This window comes from Petromyzon marinus, chromosome 33, assembly GCF_048934315.1.
Source record: "Petromyzon marinus isolate PM22_M1 ecotype Great Lakes invasive population chromosome 33, UKy_Petmar_22M1.pri1.0, whole genome shotgun sequence".
Classification (NCBI taxonomy): domain Eukaryota; kingdom Metazoa; phylum Chordata; class Hyperoartia; order Petromyzontiformes; family Petromyzontidae; genus Petromyzon; species Petromyzon marinus.
In genome coordinates, this window is record NC_133699.1 from 223891 (window position 1) to 246448 (window position 22558).

The 22558-nt window shown below is 44.9% G+C and overlaps 1 protein-coding gene across 4 annotated transcripts in view; it reads left to right on the forward strand.

The window, feature by feature from the left end:
- LOC116948262 (regulator of G-protein signaling 7) overlaps nucleotides 1–22558 on the forward strand; it is a 130677-nt gene that overhangs the window by 12171 nt on the left and 95948 nt on the right. The window contains exons 1-2 of one of the 4 annotated variants that reach the window (XM_032964754.2): nucleotides 977–1764; nucleotides 2286–2758. The exons of 1 other annotated variant lie outside the window; for it this stretch is intronic. In XM_032964754.2, coding sequence (XP_032820645.1) covers nucleotides 2645–2758 — 114 coding nt within the window. In that variant the 5' untranslated portion in view covers nucleotides 977–1764; nucleotides 2286–2644. Of the gene's footprint in view, nucleotides 1–976; nucleotides 2759–2958; nucleotides 3662–22558 lie in introns of those variants that run through there. 2 more of the 4 variants (XM_076071407.1, XM_076071406.1) reach the window with 2 other exon arrangements.

The window sequence follows — 22558 nt, forward strand, 5'->3', positions numbered from 1 at the left end:
TGGGTAAAAACTGAGCAATCATTGGAAGGACGTTATTAACCAGTTTAAGTCATAATTGGCTATGATGCTCCCATCCTACTACCTTCCGATGTGAGTTGTGCTTTATGCCCATTTCAAACTTGCGCTTTCACAGGGTTCACACCAACACAGTCACTTCGCGCGCCGACCCCTTGGTTGCGGCTCTTCGATCTCCCATTAACATGCTAATCTCTCTTAACATGCTCATTTTCACCTGGCAGCCCTTTGATTGGTGGAAAACCAACCACCGTCGGGTTAGCTGCCCACCACTTACATTATCACTGGCTGCTGACATTTGGGCAACGCCCATTTAAAATCCTTATAAACAGTTTGCCTTGGAAGCTAACCCCCCCTTTTCCTGAAGACGACCGCTTGTGTTGCGATCGAAACGTCGTCGTTTTTTGTTCTTTTTCATTTTCTTTGAACCTATCTACGTTACTTTACCAAAAGACCCAAGAATATAACACTACACAAGTACATACACTGCACATAAAGCACTTGGCGAACACAATGTGCACCCACAGGGAGGACACACACAAAAACAAACAAATCCCTATTAATCCGCACATGTTGGGGAAAGTGTTATTTCGATAATTTATGAAGGCCAGCACGATACATGAGGGGTGGGTGGCCAGCACCACGTCCGACCGCCTTTGTTTCCCTAATGGCGATGTTTACACTCCACACCAAGTAATCAATTGAGGCTAAGTCGACCTATGGGGGGCTCAGGACCGGTTCAGATAATCGTCACTCATGTTGGCCGTGAGAACAAAGACCAAGTTCCCCTGTATAGTCTTAACAGACTGTTGGGGCAAGTGCTGTGAGCGAGCACCACGCCGTGAGAAGATGCACACACACGGAGGCATGTGCGCACAACCCACGTGTATGCCCATCCCTGAGCCTGTGTGCGTCACAGTTCCAACCGGCAGGGGGGGGGGTGAAGGGAGGGATGGGGCCCACGTCATTCCTGACTCTCTCTGATCGCCCCAGCACCGCACGCACACAGAGAGAGCCACACTGCCTGCAATCAGCTCATCAACACTCCACTTAGCAGCAGCATTATAAATCAGCACAGCACATACAGTCTACGTGTCAAGGGCACCACACTGAGCATAGCCTGCTATTATGCGTGTCTGTGGTTACAGCAGCTGCAACATAGCGTGAGCTGAGGTTACAGAATTAAAAGATTTTTATATGAATAGCATATACGTCGTGTTTGTATTGGAGTTTCCATAGCATACTGTATCTAGGTGTATATATCTCAGGAGCGTAGCATACTTTAATCTGTGCAGTGTACACATAAGTAGCAACATAGCCCATTCACCTGCAAAGAGTAATAATTCAGCAGGATAATAACGTATGTGTGCGGTCGGAATAGCACGCATGTCTTGTAACGGCGTAGTCTAGAGCATATTAAACAGAACCAGCATTGTCTATATTTTTTATATTCAAGATATGAGGCTCAACATCCCCGGGACTTGTTGATAGTTTTATGCCGCTGTATACATCTGGACCAGCATTTTGTAGAGGTCAATCTCTCAGGAACAAGTGTAGCTTATGTGTGTGTATAACGCATTACATGTCTGCATCAGTGCAGCCTAATCCTCTGTGTATGTTCGCTATGAAGGCAGGGATAGCCTCCTGGCTGCTGCTGCTGCTATAGGCGGGAGAGTGGCAACAGAGCAGGTTGAAGCAAATGAGCCACAAGACCCAAGCGAAGAGGAACATCCATGCGCTCATCTTCATGTAATAAGTTTGTGTTATTTATTATCTCACGATTTGTCTCGTAGTACTCGGTTGTATTCATTGAGTGTGCGTTTTGTTGGTGTTATCCACTCGTAGATATTTTTTCCATGCATTAAAATACTGCAATGATTGAGTGGTGGTAGGATAATTGTACCTAAACAATATCGTCATCGGGTGAATGCTATTGTACCGTAAATAGTGTGTACATAAATGCGCTGTTTAATTGTGTATATATGTACATATAACTTAATGTACACATTGCATATACTGGAGTTATAGTATTACTTGCACGATATATAAATATTACGAACAGAATAGCTAATGCACTGCATGAAAAGTAGTGTCATTATATACTGCACAGAGCGATGTGATTTGTGCATGTAAATGTAACTCCATTTCCATGTGCAGTCTATAAGACACGACGATTGTGGTCTATGTGTACACGGCACAAGCCCAATGTGACTAATGTGCACATACTGTCTGTGTCTACATGCCGTGTGTGTACCACATATACTGCATAGACCTTGACTGTGCATGTGTCATATACATTACAATACATTTACATGGAGTAAACGCAGTATTGTACCCTACTGTTTATAATACATTTGCATTGTACGATTCAAACAATTGGTCAAGCGGTAACTGTGTTCTGTATTAATGCCTTACCTCGAACCCTCATCTGGGTCTATGGCCCCCCTAGTGTCTTTCTAAGTCTCAACGTTGTTGTTACCTTGGCATCGCGTTCGCGATTGCCATAGATTTGTACATCTTGTGACAAAACCCCCGTTCGTACCACAATTGCCTACATACACACCGTGGGTATACAACAGTGTACGGTAGTAGTGTGGTAGCAGCACGCTCTATAAATAGAGGTGGAGCTATGGCAGAAGGAAGCAGTGGAGGAGGAGCAGGAGCAGGGTACAACTCAAGCACAGAAGCTACTACCGCTGCTGCTGCGATTGATGATCCCCCGAATATGATCGTTTACCACAAGGTGAGATACGTGCACCCGCATCACAATTGTATTTACATTATAGCGGTTACAAGGCTCTGGTATTGCTGTGCTGCTTATAATATAGTGGCTCTCTCTATATGTAATACCGCTGTAGTATTAATGTGTGCGTTATAAGTCGAGTAATGTGAATGTGTGATACCTCCTAGCCTATTGTGTGTGCGCATGTGCTGCTGCTGACATTGACATCGTTTATTATTTATTTAACATGTACAGTGTGCGTACGTACACGTGCATGCACTTATAGACACTTGCACATGCACTGACATACACTGCCATTGCATACATACACGTGTGTGCATGAATGCATGCACTGACACACACACAAAGATCCCCCAGTATAGCCGTAATAGACTGTTGGGGCAAGTGCTGTTTGCGAGCACCTATGAAGGCCGGAACGGCACGCAAGAGGATGGGTAGTCAGGACCACGCCCGGCCACCTTTGTCTCCCCAAGGGCGATGTTTACACACCTCACCAGGTACCTACTTGAGGCTGAGTCGACCTTGGAGATTCCCATAACCTGTTCAGATAATCGTCACGTGTAGGTGGCCGTGAGCTGGAATGGAACTCGGATCGCAGGGTTTGGGGTACAGCGCAGCGCGCGAACCGCTACACCACGGCCTCCACTACAATGCATCATTACACCGTTAGATGATGCACGCGTGTGCATCGGTGAGGACATTCGCATACACCGATGCACTCAGTTCCATGCACATTGCTACAGCGCACACGTAGGCGATGCGCGTATGACAACACTGCCACCCGTCAATGAGAGGAGCGGTGGCGCAGTGGTTAGCGCACTCTGCCGACACGGCGAGCGGGAGAAGATCGCAGGCCTCCTCCTCGTCGTCGTCTCCGCCCAGACAGTCGTCGTGACCACGCTGGTCAGTGCGGGCTGGTCAAGGGGACTTCCACGGCCGATTCTGATGTCGCTCGCCACTGATGGTAGCCGTTGCCCGGGAATCAAACCTCGGTTGCTGGGTTTATAGCGCAGTATCAGTACCACCGCTAGCACCACCGCTACACTCGTACGAAAATACCGGCTTGTTTAATTCTCTGGGCTTTATTGACTTACATACCAAAGTTAAGCAACAGCATTTCTTTAAGCACACAAATCTTCGGACGGGTTCTCTCTTCTGGTGATCATCAGCAGCGCTCTGTGATACATTAATTAATGTTATACTATATTGGGTTTGTTTGCGCCGACGGCCCATTGCAGGGCACTGACCAATGACATTGGTACATCAGCAGTTTTTGCTTTGCATGCCTGACTGCTGATGAGACCCCGTAAAATTAAACTAGTCCAGGGTCTGTGTTTAAACAAATTCTGCTGGTGAGCACATGTGTTTGTTTGGAAGGCCAATAAACTAGGAGGCTAAAATGTGTTATTGTTTGGGATGTCACATGGACTTGAAGGTTATGGTTATGCAGTCACTTAACCAAATGTCGGGCAAATGAACCTTATGGCGAGACCCCGGGGTCCCGATGTAAACGGAAGTCAAAATGGTAATTAATGTATTTATTTTGGCGACACCGTCCCACCGCGCACATAAACGCCGTGACTTACCCGGCGCGGATCGTTCTGTAGTCATTTCATGTCCAAGCGCAGCGAGGACGAATGCGCAAAATAAACAACACTTCTAAACTTTGATAAGCGCATCGTGTAGAGCTCGTCGAGAGAAATAGATTGCCGTGTCGTTCGCCTTCAACAGACATAAAATGACGTCGCAGCGCAGTTTATGCGAGAGCCGGGGGCTTATGGGACCCCGGGGTCCCGCCATAAGGTTCATATGGTGAATTGTATTTACAAATGCATTTTAATGCTCAACTAATACACGAACAATTATTCATAATACTGTACTGGAGTGATACGTGATTTACACACGTTTGTTTTTCAAAATAATACAGTTCTAGAAGTCACCTTTGGGTTAACCGGTCTTTAAGATTGATGATTTGCACGAATAACTGCAAAAAAACCCTGGATGGCAGATTTGAGCAAGATTCATACACTTCTTACTCATAGCTGGTTAAACAATCACCAAAGTGCATTAATATATATTGTGGGCAAGAACTAAGCGTACATAATGGGGCCATTTGAAAGTAAATAAACGTTAAAGCTACCAAATGTCTTGAAGGCTCAACCAGGGCACGTGTTCAGCTGGCAGCCCCTCTCCTGTCAGTTCTTCCCACTTTTCAAACGTCCACCCAGCCACTAGCCCCGCTCACAATGTCTCCTGGTGATGCTGACCACACCCATCACTCATCGGCCAATGCCTTCTCCACTGCCAACCATAACTCAAGTATGCGGCCAAAAATCCCAATTTTTCACAAAAGCATTGTGACACCTGGAGCAGCTATTTTGAAAGCACTGGCACTTTACCGGCTAAACCCATACGTTTGGTAGTTTTAATAAATGTATGTTTGACTACCGAACAGCATTTTGTTCTAAATGTTACCATTCTCAATATTAATCATCTCTCATGAACTGCATTCTGTGGAGGGACTGGCTCCCACCATATGAATGTGGAATTTCCCCTCCTGGCTCATGGATAGGCATTTCTACTTTGAGCAGAGTAACACTTTGACCTTTTACACAAAGGCATTATATATAAACTGCTACTGTGTACTGTACTGTGTAATCTATAAATAGGTCAATCATTTATTTTAAGCTAGGATAATTACCTTATACGTTGCTATACTTTATGACTACAGTACAGAGATATACTTTGACAGTAATTGGTGAAGCTGCAGCATTAGGAGTGGTGCACAAGTACAAATTATGCTATAAAGAAGGGCTATTGCCTAAAACGTCGCTGATTACATACTTTTACTTTGAAGCCAATGTTATTGACAGATGTGTATAGTTAATATTTTACACAATATAAGTTTGACAGACGAGTCAATATTGTGCGTCACTCTTTTGTTTGTACTGTACAGTAGTCCTAAACGTGCATTCGTAAAATTGTGTTTCATATCGCCTGCAGGTTTTAATGAATTTGCCAAAGAAACAGATGAATTCCATCTCAATAGTCAAGTAATACAATTTATAAAATTGGCCATTTTAAGAAAATTGTGTAATAAGTATAATCAGCTGCATTTCATTCGTATATTCTTGTGTTTTATTCAAAATCAGAATCATTTGTCCTGAAGGAATCCGATGAGCTATCGAGAACTTTTTCATAAACTCGCACAGAGCTGGCCTCTTGAACAACGTGTGCTGTGACTCTTGTTCAAGAGGCCAGCACAGAGCTGGCCTCTTGAACAACGTGTGCTGTGACTCTTGTGGCTGCCAATATACACTTGCACAGTGAGCTACATCACAAACATACCTTCAAAAAAATATACTGGTATTAGGATTCTTAACTGTATATATTGTAGCTTTAATTTCAGAATCCAGGCACTATTGTACGCGTAAGGGTGAGCGATAGATTGAGCCAAAAACACATTTTGGAAGTGTTTTCGGTAATTTGAAAGCTAAAGATGCAGCCCGAAAGTTATTTATTCACATCACTGCTGGCAAACGTTCCTCCCCGAGAGTGTTTGTTGGCTGATTGATCAATGCTGAGTACCATTTTAATAAATTAAGAGTTTTAGTCACATGTGGTATTTCATTGGAAAATAATGGTTGTGTTAAAGTGTTATCACAAATGTTTGCATTCTGGACACTATCGTGTTTTCTGCATAGAAATTTTAAGAGTAAACTGATATATTAACAGATGCCTTTCTGTGGGGTGCAGCAGTGCCTTAGCGTTCTGTAAAACGAACCCGGCAACCTGAGTTTGATTCCCGGCCACGACAAACATAAGTGGCGTGTGATAACTGAACTGGAAAGTCCACACAGCAGCACAGTACACGGTATACGGGTACACCGCAGTAAGCAGGTCGCGTGTGGTGGGGTATTGTGTGGTTACTGCCATCTCTTGAAATACGTCTTTTCAGCTTGGGAAAGTAGGCCAAATACACTCTGGAAGGGCTCTCCAGAGCTCCGCGTATTGGAGGCCCTTCTGCCGTTCGTGTGACCCTACCCCTGAATTATCCCGGTATTTCAAGGATACTATTTAAGCAAATGCTTCTACTGTAGTCAACATGGAATGATGGTCCTTGGGGAGGCATGATGATTGGCTCTGAAAACTACTGGGGCTGTGTTTATTAATTAGGGTACGATAATGTCTATATGTAACTCCCAATTCATCAACGCAGAGCGATATATTTAATTTGCAGGTAATTGTTGTCTGCTCCTTGTTTTATTTATCAGCCGCACAAGACCAAGTTGATTAAATCCAGGTGAAAATGAGTTCAGTGTTCTGGCTGCTGCCTCCAACGCGTATGCATAGGTATGAGCAATAAATAAAACACTAACCCTGTCTTCCAAAAAGGGTCTCTCTTCACACCTCTGCTTTGACTCACCCCAGTGTGTCCCTGAGTGTACACAGCTGGTAGGTCTGCGTGTCCTTGCGGGTCATGCTTTTAGGGGCGACTGTTGAGCCTTTTGTGACTTGGGACAATCGCCCCACATGAAATTTCAATTTTAAACAAACAGAATTTCCACCACCGCTGAGACCAAATACACGGGGGACATGTATGCCTGCCGGAAGATCAAAGATTCCCCTTCACAAAAAAAGACCAAAAAAACTCTGAACAGCGATGACTTAACAGACGGCAGCGGCAAGGCATAAACAATTACTGAGGGTTGCAGATGACATAATTCATATTCCGTCATAGTGTACGTCGGTGGAAGTGGAGTGTGTATAAGAGGCATGGACTGTTGTGGCACGTACAAGTCATAATTGTTAAAACGCTAATGCAGAGTTTGCTTGTTTAACGATGGTAAAAGTGACAGGTTAAGGTGCAGCCCTGCAATTTCCTGCTCACGCCAATGCTGGCAGAAAGGCAGCCACTAGAGGGAGCTCTGGAGAGCCCCTCGCGGGATTTATTTGGTTCATTCTTCAACACTGGCTGGACGTCTTAGAATAAGTGAGAGTCCCCAAACTTTGCCGTATCACGCGCGACCTGCCGATTGGCAAACTGTGGTGAACCAATTTATATAATGCTTGGTCGACAGATGCAGGGTAATTTTAGAAATTTGCACCATTGTTTCAACTGGCGCGCTGTACACACGTAACATAAAGAGTACAGTGCTATACTATTGTGCTCTGCTTATTGCTGGCTTTTCTCTCTATCCCAAATGTGATCAAATTTTGATTGCATCGTGGGCTTTGTTATCCTTTCACAGCTAAACTCCCACTACACCGCTCACTTTCTCCAACCCCAACCACCAATGCAATGCCTATCATCTCTTGTTCAGCATCAAAACACAATATACAGCTGAATCGAGATGCTTTATGAATCCAAGTTCTGTTTTATTGTGTTGCTGTGTGTGATAGTCTAAATGGCCTTGATAATATAGAAGAGTACCATACAGTACAATTAATTATCATCAGTTTTATATGATCAGAGTATTTTATTTTATGTCAAATATTGTATTACCCCTAATATGTAAGCTTCATTGCTTACTTACGCCCTCAGTTGGCATTGGGTCCCCATATTCGGCAGCCCCAAAGATTCATCCGCACCGATGCATGTTTTTTTTGTATATCCAACAGAGGACGCAGTTGATTGATAGGTCACACGTTTTGGGGTAAAGTGTGAGTACTCCCACCTCTTCCAGGATATCTGGGCAGTGTTTTAAAAGTAAGCTAAACATACCATTTTGAGTGGCCCTCTAGATCTTCCTCGAGTGGAGTTGCAGGGCTGCATCTTTATCTATTATACAGTGGATTTAAATTATTCTAATGCATTGTCACATACGCTGTGTGTCACAATATCGGAGCTGGAAGGTGAATGTGTTTTTACTGAAACAGCAAATTCTAAGGGTGTGATGGCTGCATTCAGCAACTGCCACTTGGCCTCGACAGAGCACACTTTTACAGCCCCTAAATAGCAATAGATTGGTGATATGGCCCAGATTTGAAAAATAACTGCAAATACTAAATCGTGGTAACACATTAGTGTAATAATAAAAGCATTCCCCCCTAGGCACATGTCAGTCCTGGATTGAGGTCACCCTGGTCTCTTCCTCCCATACCTAGACAAGTGGCGGCACCAGGCACAAGCAAAACCAAGCAAAAGATTCGGGCCCCAAGTAGCTAAATGCATCCCAGATTAATGCAAAAATAGGGGTGCATAAATTACCAGTTCAGATTCAAATCCTAATAAGTAAAACAAAATACAGAATTAACTTGAAACGGAAAAACATCTCTCACCTCTATCTTGAATGCATCTCTCTTTTCTTATCTCACTCATACATTTATCTTATCTCACTGTATTTTTGTCGTCTATATATTTTTTGTCACCTCACCAGGAGTTTACAAATTGAAGGGGGGGGGGACTCCCCAAATACATTTCTGCTGAGGGCCCCCAATGGATTATACTTTCACCACTGCTGTGCCTGTGGATCTGTGCTTTCCCAACCTATCCTGAGCACAGGGCCCTTAAGTAGCAGCCAGGTCTGATTGCTGATCGACTAATCAGGCCTTGACCGGCATGGCTTGCGAAAGCCTTACTCTTGTTGCTCGGAGCTTATCATTGAGGTGAACAGTGTAAGAGGCCCGAAGCTGTTCTACTTTGGGGCCCCAGGGGAATCGGGCCCTGCGCTAAAACGGCAAACTCATAATAAATGGAAAATCCTCGCCTATGCTCACCAGGGTAGGGATCTCCTGTGATGAGTGAGGAAGAGTTCTACTCTCAGCCAAGGAAATTATTCGCATACAGCAGATGAGATGAGATTATCCGGTCATGTGGCTTTTTAAAGTGGAATTAGTTTTGCGTTTCGACGAGTGATGCCGTTGCCGTGTGCGGAAGGAGATTTCCACAATTGAACAACTCGGGCGATACACGTAGTAGGAGTGGGGAGTGATGGGGGGTGGCGTGTGGAAAATGGAACAAGCGCAAGCGTTGGCTGCGACGAGCAGGAGCATGAATTATGGAGCGTACTAACTCAAGGGAAAAGGGTTTTGTGATACCATTGTGCAGGTTTTCGCAGATGAGCCACACATCTCTCCGATGGGTTCCACCATGTGCTATTCGGCGCTCCTGGAGACGCTCCCAGCTCATGGAGTGAAACGTTGGACACATGGTACAACCCGAAAACCCATCAGAGGGTTCTTAGATATTTATTGCCTACCTCTCACATAAGGCACCAGTGTGCACCTGGTAGGTGTACGTATTTGGGGTGCCATGGTGGCGAGTTGTGAACTACCTTGCCTGGTATACATGAGGTCATGGGTTCGATTCCGACCCTGACGCCTGCATATTTGGAGTTTGCATGTTCTCCCCATGGTCTCGTGGATTTTTCTCATGGTCCTCCGGTCTTTCCTTCCACATTTAGAAACATGCATTTAGAGTATTTGACTGCCATTAGTTTGCACGTGATAATCCACTTCGTTGAGCTATCATTTGTGGCCAGGTCGCTTATGCAAAAAAGCTACATAGCTCAGTGGGCCTTAGATAAAGAAGAGTTTAGTGTTAGTTTAATTTACCCCAAGCCTATTCTGCCTAGTAATACAAACCACCAAAAGCCCTCTGGCTGGTGTACGCAATTAATTGTGTTATAATTGCAAGCAAACACCACGTTTAATTGTGCCTGTGATTCCAATCCATTGAATGCATATTTACAACAAACACTGCACTTTACACTGGAATGTTCACAGGCCGGCGTTCGTCTGCCACCGCTGTGTGCGAGCCAACACATTTAAAATTTGAAGAAGCGGAGTACAGATCAGCATTCCGAGAAATTGGCTCTTTGTTTCCTTTTTTAATTCTCGTAGTTGTTTGTTTGCAAAATGTTGCTCGTATATTATTTTTGTTAATTATTGTTTCATAAAATTATATTTGTGGAAATGCATTGACGGTGAGCGTGCATGAGTGCCCATGTCTCATTACCGTTCAATGAAAAGTCACTCCCACTGTTGTCAATTACGATGCTTGAGCAGTTACTGCACACTAATTTCCCTAAAACGATAATGTGCTTGCATAATAAAACAGTATATTTTTTCCCTTAGCTGCAAATGTCATAATCTGCTAATGTCTACTGTTCTGTGAATAACAAAAACAATGTAAAGTAGGTGAACGCTTGCCCTACGTACACTCCTTTGCAGGTGCAGGTCAGTTCCATTGGAGGGCATTTGACATTTAGCCTTTCCATGCAGGCTACGCCCATTCTTTAGCCCACCACAGGAAATCTGCCAGACATCATTACTCAACAGTGGCCCCAGAAAACCTACCAACATCACATTGACTAGCAATTTAACTCATTAATGTACCTCAGAATTGTGATTAAAGTATGCAAGCTTGAACAGCAAGCAGCAAATAACACAAGTGTTTTTAATAGTAATGCATGCATGCTTGCAAATATGAAAGTTCTGTCACAAAGTTGTTTACACTCTCTATAATGTTGTGAAATAATAAAGGTAAAGGCACAGCCCTGCAAGTGTCCTGCTCACGCTACTGCGAGTGGAAGGGCCTTCACTAGATGGAGTTCTAGAAACCCCTTCTATAGGGTATTTTGGTGTACTCCTCCACACTTGCCAAATGGCTTGGAAGAGATGGAAGTACCCACACTTTACCTCACCACAAGCGACCTGCTGACTGACTAACATGATGTTTTGCCGCGGTGGCGGAATGTTAACTCCCCCGTCTGGTATGCAGGAGGTCATAGGTTCGATTCCGACCCCAACGCATGTATATTTGGAGTTTTCATGTTCTCCCCGTGACATTTTCTCCGGGTCTTCTGGTTTATCTTTCCACATTTAGAAACATGCGTTTAGAGTATTTGGTTGCTATACATTTCTATGTAATAAGCCACTTCTTTGAGCTATCATTTGTGGCCACGTCGCTTCTGAAAAAGAGCTATAATAGCTCTGTGGGCTTTAACTGGTAAAATAAAAAATAGTATCCAATTTATTCGGAGGGATTGCAAAAAAACTTGCCCCGTTGTGTCCGCTGCAGCTGAATTGCAGATCCAGTGTGTGAACCATTGCACCACGGTATCGTCAGTCTGTATAATGTTGCGAAAGAATACATAACCATAAATGCATGAAATATAAAAATGAATGTTTCTCACAAAGTCATACATATGTGTCAAGAAAGAGAATGATTGTGCAGTACTAGTGACGAATTGGCATGTTCTGTTTACGTGACAACCATTACTAGTTGGCTGTCGGGTGGTGGCGGGTTTTAACGACACATTTATATATTTACGCGATCTAACCCAAAAACCTCTATTATGGATTATTGAACATTCTGTTACCAAGCAATTCACCACAGCTCATTGTTCTTTCAAATGGTAATGTTACATTCCTCAGGTTGCTCATGCAATGCTGTGGCTGCGAGTGCCCATTATAGAATGATTTAACTTTCATGTGGGGGTTTGTTGTGAAAAAAATTCCAATGCATTTGCCGTTAACCTTTGTACGAATCGTGGTAGATGTCTCTGCTGAAATTATTAATCGTGTAGGAATTGCATGGATTGCAGGGTCAGCAATACAAAATGTGTGGGAATTGCAGGAATCTCAGAAATGTTAGCATTTACAGAGTAATTGCAGAGCAATTTCACAATATAATTGAATTACTTTAAATCTGAACTTAAACGTATTAAATACAAATTGGAAGTAAAAACAAATGCTAGGTTACTAGAAAAATGGTCTTTGAAATAATTAATATTAGCAGCAATGTGGTTAAGAATGTAAAATATAGCTTCTTTTATCCACTGGAGGGAATCGCTGTTGCAGACAACACTGTAGAAGGCAAGTGGGCGGTCTCTGCTTGAGTGGTGAGGTTGACTATCAAAATCAGTTTCCCTAAACAGTGCAGAGACTAAAAGACTTGAGGGGGGAAAGGCACTTATGCCTAGTCGAGTCCAGCGATGTTTTGTATGATCTGAAGAATTGAATTGACCCAGCCGATGAACCTCCTGTATTTGATAATGTCTGCAAACACGCTTGCGCACTGAACAAAACAGCGCATTCATAGCGGGATCCGGTAGAAGAGCCATACAGGCAGGTTGTCTCTCACCATTGCATGAATGTTTATGTCCATCGCACTTGTTAGTCTGATCCACAAGTGTAGCCTTAATCGTCATAGATACTAGATTTTATGCTTTCGTAACTGCAGGAATTAATCTTAGTTTTTTTCGAAAAAAACAAAGATTACGTCATAGATACCTCAACTGTTTGGATTGTAAGAATAAGAGCCCTGGTTGCCAAATAAATAAAAACATTACAAATTAGACAAATGGCCATCTATACAAGTAAAATAAATAAATAACTGTTTAGTCCACGAGCCTATGCGTCTTTTGGTGCAGTGTCTTCCCACTGCAATCATACACTCACGCCATGGGGCATGTTCTACAAAAAACGGCAAAACTGTTAACGTAACTAATTATGTGCCTTTATTGAGGATTCTGGGTAATATATACATAAACAGACAAAAGTCCTCTCTCTGTGTATAAATAAAATAATCCGCATCAATGATTTCCAGGAACGTTAATTTAAGCTGGTAAAACTCTGGACTAATTTTACTCAACAGTGTGTGATCTGAAAAACATACACAGCTGAGTTTCCACAGTTGCAATAACTACCAACCTTTTGTTTAAACTTCCATTAATTAAATTGGATTTCTTTCTAGGAACACATTGAACAAATTAAAGTCGATCCTGAAGAGATTTTTTTCAGGTTTAAAAACTTAGCTTTTTAAAATTTCAACATGGCCGGTGCATTGTGGGAAACTCATTCGAGAAATTAGTGGCGGATTTTCGACTGTTCGATACCGACAATTCCTGCATCGGTCATTCGCCAGCAGCGTCTCAAGATATTCATAGCGTCTCAAGACATTCACAGCATCGCTCAGGAAGCCATCCACTTGCTCGTTAACCTCAACATCTACAGATAATGTTGCCCATGAAGCCTTTATTCTGAAAAATATCCTTTAAAATATAGAGATCCTCATCCATGGTGATGTGGGGGACTAATATTACAGATCCTATTATCTGTGCAGTTATCCACAGTTTTATTCACGTGGAATTTTTTTTGCATAATCGTGTATAACAGAAGAATAGGGTCAAGGATAATAGAAGTTTTTACGGACCAAACAGATTATAGCATTCACAGGTAATAGGGTATAGGGTTGCTGATATGAGTTCTCCTGTATCACTGCATTCAATCGAGCAATTTCGCAGCACCCATTTCCCAACTCATTGGTGGAAATTACACATTACCATGGCAGGGCCCAATATTGTAGGATGAGCTAAATTTCCATAAAGCGGTGCGTCATATTATGAACCCCTATAAATGATGGGTTGGGTTGACTCGTGGCGAGGAATTTAACTCGCAACCTTCCTATTACAAGTCAAGCCCTCTCACCCCAAAGTGCCACCCAATTGACATTTAAAATACAAAAACAATGTAAGCATATAGAGTAGAGATTTTAAATCGTAAACGCTGTGCACAGAACATATCGTTTTACAAGCGGACTTTGGGTTTACATTTGCTCTTTCCTGTGTAGCCCCACATATTATCACTGAGGCGGATGAGGTCTGCGAATGATGATTTTTCAGACATTACGCGTGTAGGGATTTGCCTAAAATATGCCGGAATTATCTCCCCGCAGAAGGATATCTCGCAGTGGAGCTTGGCTTAGCTTATGAGTCATATTGCTATGTTTCGTTAACCCTTTATCCCACGGTATACTGTTATACTGTGATTGTACATACACGTCATCATCAGTAATACATGTATGTTAACTTATCGGGTTGTTTTATGTCTGTTTCTGTCAGTCTATATTGCAGATCTACAGTATTCTGTCTATAAATCTGTTGCAAAGATAAACAAGCATTTATTTTCCCTTCTATTGTTAATGCGTTGAAATTTTTACACCTAATGTGTATTTTGTTTGTATGGGGGGGACATCAATTTAAGCTATTTTAACCACGTCTTAAGGTTGCTTCCTAATAAAAGAGTGTAATTGTTTATACTTCATCAAGTTTGTTTACCTCACCTGCCGGTAGTCTTCGCACCTGTGTGCGCTAGCTGGCATAGAAGCAACATCCACCTCTAAATCAGCTTAGCTCCAAATTGCCTCTGCACTAGTGTATACCTCGACAGCACATGTCCTAGAATCACACAGGGCACAGCAATTTTTAACAATGGGCGCGCTTCATCCACCAGCACCGCTTGTTTTTATTGTACCTTTCCCACGCATCGTTACTGTAAATTGGCACAATAAATAATGAGAAACAATACGAATAATTTACAACAAACGGGAAGCGGTGTAAAGCAATGAGACCACAAAAAATTGCTTCAAGGCTTTATTTAAATATGTGTTTAATTAAATAAGCACAGGTATTGACTTGATAGCTGTTATTGGAAAATTCCACTAATTCCAAGACTCGCATGGGAAAATATCTGAAGCGAATACTTGTAATTAGAGTACAAGACTTCCAAATGCATTGAATTTGCCGATTGAGAAAGCCTGCCAGCTTGCTAATCACAAAGATCATCGCGTGAATATTGACAGCCTGAGGCCGCATCACAGATATGAGGGGTGAAATAAAGAATCTCAAATGCGTTTCTGGATGCAATGGAAAGCCGGTGGTGCTTTATTAACGAGATGCTGACATGTGATCTCAAGGCATTTTAACGCTAGCGTTCTGCTGAGATTGAAGTTTCACGTACGTGGATATCACAGCCACCGAGTGACGAGCTATTACAAATAATCATCATTGCAGGAAATGTTTCAAATTGCTCTTTTTTGTGAGATGCTCCCTTGATATGGGCATTGTCTCGTGGGCTTCGCATTGCCATAATGTTCTCCGCTGTCAATCAAGGCGGCGTTTGCAGAAACGTGGTGCATGCAAGTGCTCCCCACACCGAGGCCGCTTTGTCAAATGCGTTGGTCAGGGGTGGACGTGTGGGGCCAGGTGCATTGCTGGCAAGATAAATTAACGAGATGCTGACATGGTCAAGAGGTCACTACTCCCACTTTCATTATTGCCACAGCACCTTGCCATTGTTTCCTTTTCTTTTTTGTTAGAGCTCACCACTCTTACAAAGTTAACACCTGGCTGCCAAGGTGTTAGTATCTATGATCACCAACATCGAGATGTATACTCTTTGGTTCTATTCGGTAAAGTCACGTAGGTAAAAAATAAACAACAAAAATCACGACGTTTCGGCCACAACACAAGCGGCCTTCATCAGGTGAAGGGATTAGGCTGTCTCGAGGACAGCGCTGGAGTGGAACACAGCCACGCTCAGACCGCGACCTTTAAGCTGTAAGCGAGGAAACAAGGTGCCTTGACAAAGGAATTAGCATAAAAATTAGCATTTGATTGGCCGACTTAGCATAGAGGTGGTGTACATGCGGGTGCACATGCCGGTTGGCGCGGGGGGGGGGGCTGCGAAAGTTTGGGGTACCACTCCTTGAAAATACTGTACCATTGAAAATTAGTTTAATGTTTGGTTCGATTTAGAACATCTTTCCAATGGTTGCTTAATTTGAAACCATCTTCTCGGTTGAAATTGTGTCTGTGCTTGTAGATCTGAATTGCCTCGTGAACAAATCTCTGATAAAAACCCGTGGGTTTGCAAAGAACCTTGGTATCGGAGAAAATTATATCGTTATCACCCACAGCGTTGTAACAATGATCAGCTACGGCAGAATAATTCGTTTTGCCGTGTTTCAAATCTGATTTGTGCTCGCGAATTCGGTCAGAGACATGTCTCTTTGTCTCCCCGATATAGCAATCACCGCAGGTACAACTCAATTTGTAAACCCCGGGGTACTGTAAGTCAGGAATGACATCCTTCACGGGTGGGATCAGATCACGAATTTTGTGTACTGTATTGAACCGGACCTGGATCTTGTGTTTGTTTAGAATTTTGGAAATCCTTTTAGTAACGCCTGCTATATATGGTAATGTGATGGTTTTGACCGGAGTATCAAGTGGTTGTTTTTGTATGGATGGAGAAACAGCTTGGCGGATGGTACGGTCAGAGTATCCATTCCTTTTGAGGGCCAGGTGTACATGTTTTAATTCACTGGTCAGGTGGCGTTGGCCCGAAATGCAATGAGCCCTATGGTATAAAGTTTTGATGAGATAATTCTTCTGGGCTGGGTGGTGGTGGGAATCAGGCTTCAAGTAGGAATCCGTGTGGGTGGGTTTCCTGTAGACAGAATGCCCCAATGAGCCATCAGGTCTCCTCTCAAACAGAACAAGAATGGTAGCTTGCCATCTTTCTCCACCTCCATGGTGAATTTGATGGTGGGATGTCTGGAATTGATGTGTGAACCTTTTCCTACACCACATCAATTCCAGACATCCCGCCATCAAATTCACCATGGAGGTGGAGAAAGATGGCAAGCTACCATTCTTGGATGTTCTGTTTGAGAGGAGACTTGATGGCTCATTGGGGCATTCTGTCTACAGGAAACCCACCCACACGGATTCCTACTTGAAGCCTGATTCCCACCACCAGCCAGCCCAGAAGAATTCTCTCATCAAAACTTTATACCATAGGGCTCATTGCATTTCGGGCCAACGCCACCTGACCAGTGAATTAAAACATGTACACCTGGCCCTCAAAAGGAATGGATACTCTGACCGTACCATCCGCCAAGCTGTTTCTCCCTCCATCCAGAAACAACCACTTGATACTCCGGTCAAAACCATCGCACTACCATATATAGCAGGCGCTACTAAAAGGATTTCCAAAATTCTAAACAAACACAAGATCCAGGTCCGGTTCAATACAGTACACAAAATTCGTGATCTGATCCCATCCGTGAAGGATGTCATTCCTGACTTACAGTACCCCGGGGTTTACAAATTGAGTTGTACCTGCGGTGATTGCTATATCGGGGAGACAAAGCGACATGTCTCTGACCGAATTCGCGAGCACAAATCAGATTTGAAACACGGCAAAACGAATTATTCTGCCGTAGCTGATCATTGTTACAACGCTGTGGGTGATCACGATATAATTTTCTCCGATACCAAGGTTCTTTGCAAACCCATGGGTTTTTATCAGAGATTTGTTCACGAGGCAATTCAGATCTACAAGCACAGACACAAGGTCGCGGTCTGAGCGTGGCTGTGTTCCACTCCAGCGCTGCCCTCGAGAGAGCCTGATCCCTTCACCTGATGAAGGCCGCTTGTGTTGTGGCCGAAACGTCGTGATTTTTGTTTTATTTTTTACCTACGTGACTTTACCGAATAGAACCAAAGAGTATAGATCCTTGCAGACACGAAAGCTTTAAATCTAGAATCGAGATGTATGTTGCCCCCATTGATTTCTGGGCTCTAGGTGTGTGATGATGTGAAAGAGAATCCCCCCCCCCTCCTTGACATAGTTTGTCCAGTGTGTGTATGGTGGTAGGATTTGGAGCATGCCAATGCATGTGTAGTGGGTTCACGGGACACGGAGACGGTGGAGTAGAGGCAGCACTTTATTTAACGTAACAAGAGTTACACTGGAAGGGGTAACGGCCCCTTCACCCGTATACACGCTGGGACACCTTCTAGGCTATCTAGACTAACTCCTGTGCTCCCAGTTCCTCCAGCTCCAGGCGCTAGAGGAGGCTATCTGACCTGGCCCTGGTCAAGCACAGATCACGGCACCCCACCAACCAGACCGACCCTTAAAAGGGTTCCGGCTCTGAGGCTCTGGGGCCGCACCACTGGCTTACCCTTCCGGCCCTTAAAAGGACTGCGGCCACCAAGGTGTGGCTGTGTGTTACCTTTTCACACTGTGTGTTTCCTTCCCACAACACCCCTACATCACCCCCTCCTGTACAGCCTGCAGCCGTTCCGCCTGCAACAATATTGAACAATAATAACGCAACAAAACCCCATCCGTGCGTGCCTCATAACAACCAAACGCCCCAATAAATAACTCAACCCACCTATACAAAGATATACTATATACAGCATATACATTCCCCCCCCCCGCCCCCGCGTTCAACCGGAGTCACCCGTCAGCGCAGCAAAAGGAGACGTAACAGGTGAGTAGAACAGTGTGAACAGAACAAGTGCAACCAGAAGGCAACATTACAAAAACCGGCGCGTTTTGGCGCAAGTCCGTTTTGTGGGCCCATCGTAGGGGGGTACTGGTCAGGCCGGCGGTGGGCACTGTCCGTTCGGGTGCGCAACTCTCCGACATCCCGGGAGGACAATCCCTGTCCCCGCCGGGTGGCGCAGGTGGCTGGGAGGCCATCATTCTCGAGGCACCTGAAGATGGAACAGTTAGTGGCATATCAAGGGCAGGCGGCGAAGTCGCCGTCCGGGAGTCAGCGGACACATCACATGCTTGGCCTGTGTAATGTGGTGGAGGAACGCGCGGTGCCACAAACGGCTTCAGGCGCGAGGGGTGTACATACCAGCGACGTTTCCCCCACTGAATACGAATACACTGTGGCGGCATGACCTGCACAATTTCCACAGGACCCCTCCATGGCCGCAACAATTTCGCCGAGGTTGTCAACGGTACTTGAGGGCAGTGCAGCCAGGCTCTGTCACCTGGTCTCCACGCATGTGTGCGTGACTGGCGCGATGGCAATCTCTCGTTAGCCTTCTGTCGGGAATTAGTTTTGGGCGGCTGCCTCTCGCGCCTCGGTCAACCTCAGGATATTAAATTTGACATGGTCGGCCAATTTCGATTTTTCGTTTGGTTTGGAGACCCGCAGCTGAGTCTCAATAGGTGTATCAACATCGCGACCGTACATTAGAATGAACGGTGAGAATCCGGTCGCCGCGTGAGGTGCCATCCTGTAGGCAGCCAAAACCCCCGGGATCTGAAGGTCCCAATCGGTCTGGGAGTCACATACTTGGTCACACAACATGAACGTGAGGGTCCTATGAAGGTGTTCCACCATTCCATCCGTTTGTGGGTGATAGGGAGAAGTACGGATTTTTTTTGTACTGAGGAGCGCACACACCTCGTGCAGAAGGACGCCAGAGAAGTTTTTCCCTTGGTCAGCCAGCAGCCGTTCGGGAGCACCTTTGTCGAGGACATAGCCCTGGACAAAGGCCTCGGCGATGGTTGCTGCTGACTGGTTGGCGAGGGGCCATGCCATAGGCCATCGAGTAAAGTATTCTACGCCAACCAGTAAGTACTTATTACCCCTAGGGGTCGCAGGGAAGGGCCCCAATATATTGAGTGCGACGAGTTCGTTAACTCGAGAGACCGTAATAAATTGTATTGGCGGACAGGTGCTCCTCGCTGGTGGCTTCCGTTGGGCGCACTGAGTACATGCACCCAGGAGGTCATCCACATCCCTTGCCATGCCCGGCCAGAAGAAATCCAGCTGGAGCATGGCAAGGGTCTTGTGGGTCCCTAGGTGCAACAGTCGCTCGTGAGCAGCCCACACGGCCTTACCCCGCAGAGCAGAAGGTACCACCAGCCTGCGATGGCGGGCCTTCCCATCCCAATGCTTAAGGAGCCCCTGGTGCAGCCCGAATGAATCATCCCCCGTCACCCCCCTCATGGAACCCCCTGCGCGACAACGCACGTGAGGAGGGACGCGTCCTCCATCTGGAGGCGCCCCCATTCCGTAACAGACAATCCCAGCAAGGAGTCCTCTCCCCCCTGCTCGATAGGACCCGCAGACAAAGGGTCCTCGGTGGCGGCAGCAAGAATTGGAACATTTAAAACGGGGCTGTCATCCGGCGGCTTACAACGCCCCGATCCCATGAGACAAGCGCAATCTGAGGCGGGTGGGAGGCGAGCCAGCGCATCCGCATTAGTGTGTCGAACACCCTTCCGATATGTGGTTGTGAAATCATAGTCCTGAAGGACCACGAGCCATCGAGACAATTGCCCCGAAGGCTGTTCCACCCGCAAGGCATATTGCAATGCCGCATGGTCTGTACGGACGGTAAAGTGTTGGCCGTACAGATATGGCCGATATTGCTGTATAAAAAATACAATGGCTAACAGCTCCAGACGGGTGAGGCAGTATCTCTGCTCCGCCGGGGACAAGACCCTACTGCCGTAAGCCACGACGTGCTCCACACCACCGACAACCTGCGAGAGCACACCCGCAATACCCGTATTGCTGGCGTCTGTATCGAGCAGAAAGGGTTCAGAAAAATCGGGGTAGCTCAATGGTGGGGCCCCCACGAGAGCGTCGCAAAGGGAACGGAAAGCGATCTCCTCAACCTGGCCCCAGTGAAATTTCACTCCCTTTGCCGTCAGGGCATGTAAGGGTTTAGCAATGAAGGGAAGCAACAAAATAATAAAATATATATAAAACAATAAAAAATTCTCACGACGTTTCGACCATAACTCAAACGGTCGACTTCAGGTGTGTTGGTTTGCATAAATGTATTTTTAAACGGTGCATTTATTTATTTATAAAAACGTTAGCGCCACGCGCAACGATTTGGCAGTTTATCTAGGACTAGTCCATCTATATTCTGAAAAGAGGAGGGGGGAGAAGAAATTTTTTATAATGTATGCTGTCTGAAAGCCACTGTAAGCGTGAACAATCAATTAAGACCTGAAATGGTTTATCAAATCTTTCCAATGATTGCTAAGATAGAATCCATCTTCTCGGTTGAAATTGTCTCTGTGCTTGTATATGTGGATAGCCTCATGAACGAATCTCTCAAAGTAGCCAGATGGCTTACAAAGAACCTCTGTCTTGGAAAATTCAATGGCATGTGAGCCTACTGAATTAGAACAATGATCTGCCACGGCCGAGGTGTTGGTCCTACCGTGTTTAAGGTCTGCTTTGTGTTCACGAATGCGGTCCGAGACATGGCGTTTGGTTTCTCCAATGTAACTACTACCACAGAGGCAACTTAGTTTGTAGACACCAGGGTATTGTATGTCCGAAATCACATCTTTTACAGACGGAACCAGATCACGGATTTTATGTAATGTGTTGAAACGGACCTGGATCTTGTGTTTACTCAAGATTTTGGAGATCTTTTTTGTGATTCCCACAATATAGGGTAAAGTGATGGTTTTGAAAGGCTCCTCAAGAGGGTTCTTCTTCATGGTTTGAGTGATAGCTTTGCGGATTGTATAGTCGGAGTAACCATTATGTGTTCCTGGTCGGATATGCATTGGGCTCTATGATACAGAGTCTTGATGAGAGAATTCTTCTGTGATGGATGGTGGTGGGAATCCGGTTTCAGATAAGCATCCGTATGGGTAGCTTTCCTGTAGACAGAGTGGCTCATTGAACCATCAGGTCTCTTTTTAATTAGGACATCCAAAAAAGGTATCTTCCCATCTATTTCGACTTCCATGGTAAATCTGATGGCTGGGTGTATGGAATTGATGTGGTCGAAGAATTGGTCTAGAGCAGGCCGGCCATGTGGCCAAATGACAAAAGTGTCATCCACGTACCTCTTCCATAAGGTTGGGCGCAGAGTGGCAGTCTGGATTATTTTGTTGTTTCCCTTCAACGTGACTTTACTGAAAAAACTAAGAATATGAATTACTGCAGTCACGAAAGCTTTAAATCAAAATTTAAGGTTTAGCAATGGTCGCGAAGTCCGCAACGAACCGCCGGTAATAAGATGCGAACCCAATGAAACTCCTGACCTCAGCCACCGAGGTGGGGGTCGGCCAGGAGCTGGCTCCGTTTCCAACAGCCGCTGCGCGTTCCCGCCGTTTTCGTCATCACTGGAGGGGATGGGGGTCCCCATCGGCGGTCGCACAGTTGATGACGTTGCGCCTGCCGATTGGTTCTGGCGGTGAACGTCCATTGGTGATGAC